General features: G+C 52.7%; 1 protein-coding gene across 1 annotated transcript; it reads right to left on the reverse strand.

Annotated features, from left to right (window-relative positions):
- Positions 1 to 6,825: 6,825 nt before the first annotated feature.
- Positions 6,826 to 7,648, reverse strand: LOC149438384 (olfactory receptor 5AP2-like). Its single transcript, XM_089659881.1, has one exon. It carries the CDS (start codon positions 7,646 to 7,648, stop codon positions 6,833 to 6,835), a length of 816 nt encoding a protein of 271 aa, XP_089516007.1. The 3' UTR covers positions 6,826 to 6,832.
- Between the last annotated feature and the right edge of the window lie 393 nt (positions 7,649 to 8,041).

Here is an 8,041-nt window from a genome sequence, read left to right on the forward strand (position 1 = left end):
GTGTTGCAGGACAGGAGGGGGGCAGCATGATGGGGGGCCATAGGACAGGAAGGGGGCAGTGGGACAGGAGGAGGGCAGCATGATGCGGGATATCAGGACAGGAGTAGGCCATTGGGACAGGTGGGGGGGGGGGGTAGCAGGACAAGAGGGAGGCAGCGTGAGGGGGGGCAGCATGATGGGAGGGTAGGCAGAGGGACAGGTGGGGGGCAGAGGGACAGGTGGGGGGCAGCATGATGGGGGGCATGGGACAGGATCATGGCAGCAGGACAGGAGGAGCCCAGTGGGACAGGAGGAGAAGAGTAGAGAGACAGGAGGAGTGCAGAGGGACAGGTGAGGGGCAGTGGGACAGGATAAGTGCAGAGGGACAGAAGGGGCGCAGAGGGACAGGTGAGGGGCAGCTTGACAGGGGGTGTGGGACAGGATTGGGGCAGCAGGACAGGAGGAGTGCAGAGGGATAGGTGGGGGGCAGCGTGACGGGGGCATGGGACAGGATAGGGACAGTGGGACAGGGGGAGCACAGAGGGACAGGTGGGGGGCAGCATTATGGGGGGCATGGGACAGGATAGAGACCGCGGGACAGGAGGAGCGCAAAGGGACAGGTAAGGGGCAGTGGGACAGGAGAGCGCAGAGGGAAAGTGAGGGGCAGCATGATGGGGGGCATGGGACAGTATTGAGGCAGCAGGATGGGAGGAGCGCAGAGGGACAGGTGAGGGGCAGTGGGGACAGATGGGGGGTAGTGGGACAGTGTGGGGGACAGGAGGGGGGAAGTGAAACAGGTGTGGAGCAGGGTGACAGCTGGGGGCAGAGTGACAGGAGGCAGTGTGATGGATGGGGGGGCAATGGGACGGGGGAGGAAAATAGAACAGGTGGGGAGCAATGTGTTGGGGGGACAGTGAGACAGGAGTGGGGAAGCACCAGTTATCCAAGCACTTACCTGTCCAGCAGGGGCTCCTCTAGATGGTGTCAGCATCACTCAAGGAGGGGTCCCTTTGTTCCATCTCCCCCAGGATCTCCGGTGGTGGCTGCAAAAAAGCAGGGGGCTCCTGCACCCTGACCTTGTCCTCTTCTTCTTCCTCCTCCGCTGGCATCTTCTGGCCATCCTGCACATCCCGGCTCACACTGACAGCGGGCCCCAGCCCATGGCAGCCCTGCACACATAGTGTCCCTTCTGCCTGGGGGGGGCGTGCCAACCCCTGTAAACTGCAGCCCTAGGCAAACGCCTTGTTTGTCTCGTGGCAGATACGCCCCTACCCCCACCTGTCCGGCTGCCCCTCCTGTCACGCTGCCCCCCTCCTGTCCTGTCCTGAAGGGGTAAATCTTAAACAGGAAAGGGTGGGACAAATTCAGATGGGGGGATGCCTGATTTTCTCTTGCCTAGGGCAACACAAAAACAAAATACATCACTGCCTCCAGGGATATCAACCCTATTACACTCTTTTGTATTATCGCCAAAAAGACATACCTGCTGATTCTCATTTGTGGAACATGCAATACTTACATTCAATGTGAAATGTCCCTTGTGCTTCTGTTTCAGTTTAAATCCTTAAGTCCTTTGCCAGCTTCCTCCAGCACATACCTCCTCACAGCTGTGGGCATGAAAGTGCTGTGTGATATGAACATATCCCTCCTTCTATGAGAAGCTTGGTCACTGATGAGTAAAGAGTAAGTTACAGGCTTGTTGAACTTATCAGACTCAAAGCATCCAGTGCTCAGAAAAAGTTAGGGTCATATGTCTCCTATCCAAACTGACAATTTGGAAACTTGGGCACTGCCGGAGGGCCAGGGGTCAGTAGGGGGCCCCATGAGATGCCCTTGGTATCTTTTTCATAGGCTTTTTTGAGTTTGGGCAAGGACATAGGGGCCCCATGATCCCCTATTGCCCAGGGGCCCCATGAGTTTTCAGTCCGCCCCTGCCACCACACCAAATATTAGTGTGTCCAGTTCCATAAGAAAGCATCTGTGTCCGAGGAACTAGACAGACCTCACAAACAGTTGCCTGATTTGCCCATGTGTGTTCAGTATGGACTCATTTTCTGTTGCATTCGTTCCTGCATGTCCACTTTCTGCCAAGATAGACAGCATCGAGGTTGAAGAAGCCTTGGAGTGGACCATTCTAGAGAGGAATTTGTAGTCCAAGCACTCCTGATCCTCTTAAAGAGAATGTAAAATTCCAGAACCCTGAACCTTGCCTGCCCAGGTGAAATTTGAAGGTACTGATGCCTGCCCAGTACTCTGATTACTTTACTTGAACTACTTACTGGTTATCTGTGTTTATACATTGTTCTATTTGGTTGTTCTCCTGCTATATTAACATGTAATGTAATGCCAGGGACTGCATTCCTTAACAGGGTTAGAAATGTAGCAGGGTGTTAGGTGTGTAGCTTTCATATCCCTTGTAGGCAGTAAGGGACATTTGTGCAGCTGTCAGGAATGGACTTGCCAATAATGGTGGGACTCACCTGCCTTGTGGGCTGCAGTACCAGGGCTGGCCAGCGGGCGCTCTCAGCAATCAGAGACTCAACCCTGCAGTCAGCCAAACACCTGAGGCTGATTGCAGGTGTATTTAAGGGATGGCCAGACCTGCAGTCTGTGCATTGGTGTGTGTTTTTCCATGGGCCCCTGTATCTTGTTACCTGCATTCCTGTTCCTGTCTGACTGATTTGTTGCCGACCTCTGCTGACTTCTCCTGTTTGATCCCTGGCTTGTGACCCCGACCATTCTCTGCCTGACCCCCTGTACCTACCTGCCCGTTAGTTGCTGTACCCGGCTCGTGACCTGACTACTCTCTGCCTGCTCCTCCTGTTCCCACCTGCCCGATTGTTATTGACCTGGCCTGCCTGACTATGCTTGCATTGTATGTATTGTTATCTGTGGGTGGTTTGGTTTGGTTCGTTTGCACTGTGTTATGTTTTAGTATTGCACTGCGTTTATGTATTGTTAGTATTAATAAATTATATTATTTATAACATATCTGAAGCCTGCGTTTCCCTGCGTCAGTTCACATACCTCTGGTCATACCTGGAGCCCTGACATTACACCAAGGCCAATCCTGACCAGAAGTGGCTGCACAGGGAATCTTGGCTTGTTGCTGGGAAGGATGGATCTTGATGAGGTTGTGTATTTGTTGCTGCTGGTTTTTGATGACCGAAAATATGCTTATCAGACTCTGAGGGAGTATACTTGGGATCAACTGCTAGAATGTATATGGATTGCTCATGTTCTAGTAGATCAGGGCACAGAGTTCTCTGAGGTGCAACCTTTGATTCAGGTTTGTGTAGAGTTGGCTTCATCTGGTACCCCTGAAAGCAGGAATGACTTTTTGCCACCATTTAGTGCAGACCAGGTAGAGTCCCTGGTATGGTTATTAGAGGATGATGTGGATTGCTTCTTGGAGCATTATGCTGCATGTTCACCACATGTATTAAGGGATTGTATAAACGCAGTGCAGTCTTTGACCAGACAGGCTTTGTGTAAGCTCAGCTTTGTTCAACCCATACTGCAGACATGGTCAGACTTGTTGCACCCAGCCTCAGTCAGCTTGCAACGTCATTCCTCTGCTCAAGGCACTCTTCCTGCATCCCTGACAGCACCCCCAGTGACGGCCCAGTATACTCTGCTAACTACCACATACCAGTCCCCTGCTCCCACTCGCTGCACCTATCCTTTCTTTGGCCCTGTGGAAAGGTCCTCTGTGGCGGCTGCTCCCTCCTCTGTTCCATCTTCCAGCTCTTCTTTGTCCTCAGCTGCTCCATTCGTTTGCAGACCTGCATTTACTTGCAGTGCTCCAGTAGTTAAAACCAGAAAAAAGCGAAAATTCTTTCCAACCAGTACCATCCTGCCAGTATCCAAACCGGTGAGCCGGCCATCTGAGAACCTGCCTTCCGTGGTTCAGCCTGGTGCCTCGGCACCCGCACTTCAGCCTGATGTCTGTACCCAGCCTGATGTCTGTACCCAGCCTGATGTCTGTACCCAGCCTGATGAACTGATCCAGCCTGATGATCCTATCACGCCTGATGACCCAGTGCCCGCTGTCATACCTGGTGACCCGATGCCCGCTGTCGAGCCAGACGATCCAATGCCTGATGACCCAGTGCCCGCTGTCATGCCTGGTGACCCGATGCCCGCTGTCGAGCCAGACGATCCAGCGCCAGATGACCCGGTGCCTGCTGTCGAGCCAGATGATCCGGTACCTGATGACCCGGTGCCGCTGTCGTGCCAATTGACTCAGAGCCCACTGTTGTGCCTGGTGACTCGGTGCCCACTGCCTTGCCAGATGACGCGGTGCCCGCTGTCGAGCCAAATGACCTGATGCCTGGTGACCCGATGCCCGCTGTCGAGCCAGACGATCCAATGTCTGACCCAGTGCCCGCGGTCATGCCAGTTGACTCAGAACCCACTGTCGTGCCTGGTGACTCGGTGCCCACTGCCTTGCCAGATGACGCGATGCCCGCTGGCGAGCCAAATGACCTGATGCCTGGTGACCCGATACCCGCTGTCGTGCCTGATGACCCGGTGCCTGGGGGCCCGGTGCCCGCCACTCCTCCTGGGGGTCCGGCGCCCGGCGCTCCGCCTGGGGGCCCGGCGCCCGCCGCTCCACCTGGTGACCCGATGCCCGCTGTCATGCCTGGTGACCCGATGCCCGCTGTCGAGCCAGACGATCCAACGCCAGATGACCCGGTGCCCGCTGTCGATCCAGACGATCCAGTACCTGATGACCCGGTGCCCGCTGTCATGCCTGGTGACCCGATGCCCGCTGTCGAGCCAGACGATCCAGCGCCAGATGACCCGGTTCCTGCTGTCGAGCCAGACGATCCGGTACCTGATGACCTGGTGCCCGCTGTCGTGCCAATTGACTCAGAGCCCACTGTCGTGCCTGGTGACTCGGTGCCAACTGCCTTGCCAGATGACGCGGTGCCCGCTGTCGAGCCAAATTACCTGTTGCCTGGTGACCCGATGCCCGCTGTCGAGCCAGACGATCCAATGTCTGACCCAGTGCCCGCGGTCATGCCAGTTGACTCAGAGCCCACTGTCGTGCCTGGTGACTCGGTGCCCACTGCCTTGCCAGATGACGCGGTGCCTGCTGGCGAGCCAAATGACCTGATGCCTGGTGACCCAGTGCCCACTGTCATACCTGGTGACCCGATGCCCGCTGTCGAGCCAGACAATCCAATGCCTGATGACCCAGTGCCCGCTGTCATGCCTGGTGACCCGATGCCCACTGTCGAGCCAGACGATCCAGCGCCAGATGACCCGGTGCCTGCTGTCGAGCCAGACGATCCGGTACCTGATGACCCGGTGCCTGCTGTCCTGCCAATTGACTCAGAGCCCACTGTCGTGCCTGGTGACTCGGTGCCCACTGCCTTGCCAGATGACGCGGTGCCCTCTGTCGAGCCAAATGACCTGATGCCTGGTGACCCGATACCCGCTGTCGTGCCTGATGACCCGGTGCCCGCCGCTCCGCCTGAGGGCCCGCCGCTCTGCCTGGGGGCTCGGCGCCCGCCGCTCTGCCTGGGGGCCCTGTGCCTGTTGCTCTGCCTGGGGGCCCTGTGCCTGCCGCTCCTCCTGGGGGCCCTGTGCCTGCCGCTCCTCCTGGGGGCCCTGTGCCTGCCGCTCCTCCTGGGGGCCCTGTGCCTGCCGCTCCTCCTGGGGGCCCTGTGCCGCTGCCCGGAGTTCAGCCCGATGTGCCGCTGCCCGGAGTCCAGCCCGATGTGCCGCTGCCCGGAGTCCAGCCCGATGTGCCTCTGCCCAGAGTCCAGCCCGATGTGCCTCTACCCGGAGTCCAGCCCTGTCCAGGCCGCTCCTTGAGGGGGGGTACTGTCAGGAATGGACTTGCCAATAATGGTGGGATTTACCTGCCTTGTGGGCTGCAGCACCAGGGCTGGCCAGCGGGTGCTCTCAGCAATCAGAGACTCAACCCTGCAGTCAGCCAAACACCTGAGGCTGATTGCAGGTGTATTTAGGGGATGGCCAGACCTGACGTCTGTGCCTTGGTGTGTGTTTTTCCATGGGCCCCTGTATCTTGTTACCTGCATTCCTGTTCCTGTCTGACTGATTTGTTGCCGACCCTGCCTGATCCGGACCTCTGCTGACTTTTCCTGTTTGATCCCTGGCTTGTGACCCCGACCATTCTCTGCCTGACCCCCTGTACCTACCTGCCCATTAGTTGCTGTACCCGGCTCGTGACCTGACTACTCTCTGCCTGCTCCTCCTGTTCCCACCTGCCCGATTGTTATTGTTATTGACCCGGCCTGCCTGACTATGCTTGCATTGTATGTATTGTTATCTGTGGGTGGTTTGGTTTGGTTCGTTTGCACTGTGTTATGTTTTAGTATTGCATTGCGTTTTGTATTGTTAGTATTAATAAATTATATTGTTTGTAACATATCTGAAGCCTGCGTTTCTCTGCGTCAGTCACATACCTCTGGTCATACCCCGGAGCCCTGACAGCAGCACTCCAATCTCTAGGCTAAAAGGATTGAGAGAATGATAGAACTCACTGTAGAATCATCACCAGACAGAAGCTCAGAAGAGAAGACTATGTGCCTTGAAGTATCTGAAATATTTACTGTAATACATTCCCAGCCAGTTCATAAGCCCCCCCACCATGCCTGCTGATTGGCACTAAACTAAACACCCATAACACAGAATGGCACTTCTGACATTAGTACAGTCCATGCATAGAGAACTATAACAGGCACACTCCAACAGGCTCGACTACAGCCGTTTCCTACAAAATCCCCAAAAAGATAAAAAGAAATTTAAAAAAATAACACATTTCTACAATGGTAAGACTGCTGCTAAAAAAAATATATATATATATATATATTTTTTATTATTTTGTTTGGCCAACAATTTTATGCAGTTTCCCTACAATTTTTTCTCTGAGAGCTTTAGTCCTCATCCCGTAGATCAGAGGGTTTGCAGAAGTAGCTACGCCGGTACCGATCAAAGGTATGATAACATCAACTTTGGTTGATTCAGAACCTGTAGTTAGACTGTACCTGAAATTTAGGAATAAGAGGGTGGCAATATAAATAGAAAAGGCCAATATGTGAGTCACCAATGTATGTATGGCTTTCTGGGAAGATTCGGCAGAAAGTTTCAGACAGATGACAACTGTTCCTATGTAACAGAACATTATTACAAGCAAGCAGCTAGTCAAATTGAACAAGGTCAAAGTCGTTCTATAGATGACATTAATTGTCATATCGCTACAAACAAGTGGTTCTAGAGACATGATCTCACAATAGACGTTGTTAACATTTACCCCACAAAATATTAGTCTAAATGTCAATAATATACCCACAATTACTATCACCACATTGAAAACATATAAGGCAAGTGATATTGTTTGAGTTGTGTAGTTGGTCATCAGAGTGTGGTATCTCAGAGGGTGGCCTACAGCCAGATATCGATCATATGCCAATATTGTAAAAGTAAATAATTCATAAGTTCCATAAAGCTGAATACAGAAAGATTGACAGAGACATCCTGCAAGTGAGATGGTTGAGCATCCAGAAAACAAGTCAATGGCCAGCTTGGGAAAATATGCTGCGTTCCCGAACATCACATTGATAACCATGATGCATATTAAGATGTACATAGGCTCATGCAAGCTTTTCTCTGTCCAGGTTACATAGACAATCATAGAAGTCATAAACAATGTGATTGAAAATAATGCAAGAGCCAAAACTGCACATACATATCGAAATGGTTCAAGCTCAATAAGTCCCACCAGAACAAAGTTGGTCACAGAGACATTTTTCACAGATGAGTTCATGGCTTGGAATTATGTCTTGCAGAATCAACAATTCCTAAAAATGTTCTATTCAATCTGAATACTTTAAATTGAAATATATCAATCTTAGAGGCCTTGTGGATATTAGTGTGACATTCATCGCATTGCTTTTCTCTTTAATTCAGTTGGGCTTTTATAGGTTTCATAAAGCTATCACTCACTATTTAAATTTAGAAACGTTTGCAGTCGCTGCATCCAAGTCTTCCCAGTGGACCACAGTTGTTACAGCTGCTGCTGATGGAT

The sequence above is a fragment of the Staurois parvus genome, unplaced genomic scaffold, assembly GCF_062004578.1.
Source record: "Staurois parvus isolate SC_StPar_1 unplaced genomic scaffold, SC_StPar_1.0 ptg001192l, whole genome shotgun sequence".
Lineage (NCBI taxonomy): Eukaryota > Metazoa > Chordata > Amphibia > Anura > Ranidae > Staurois > Staurois parvus.

What these genes read in the sequence shown, in the direction of transcription:
- LOC149438384 (XM_089659881.1), bottom strand. Translation starts at nt 7,648, where the DNA reads ATGATTGTCTATGTAACCTGGACAGAGAAAAGCTTGCATGAGCCTATG.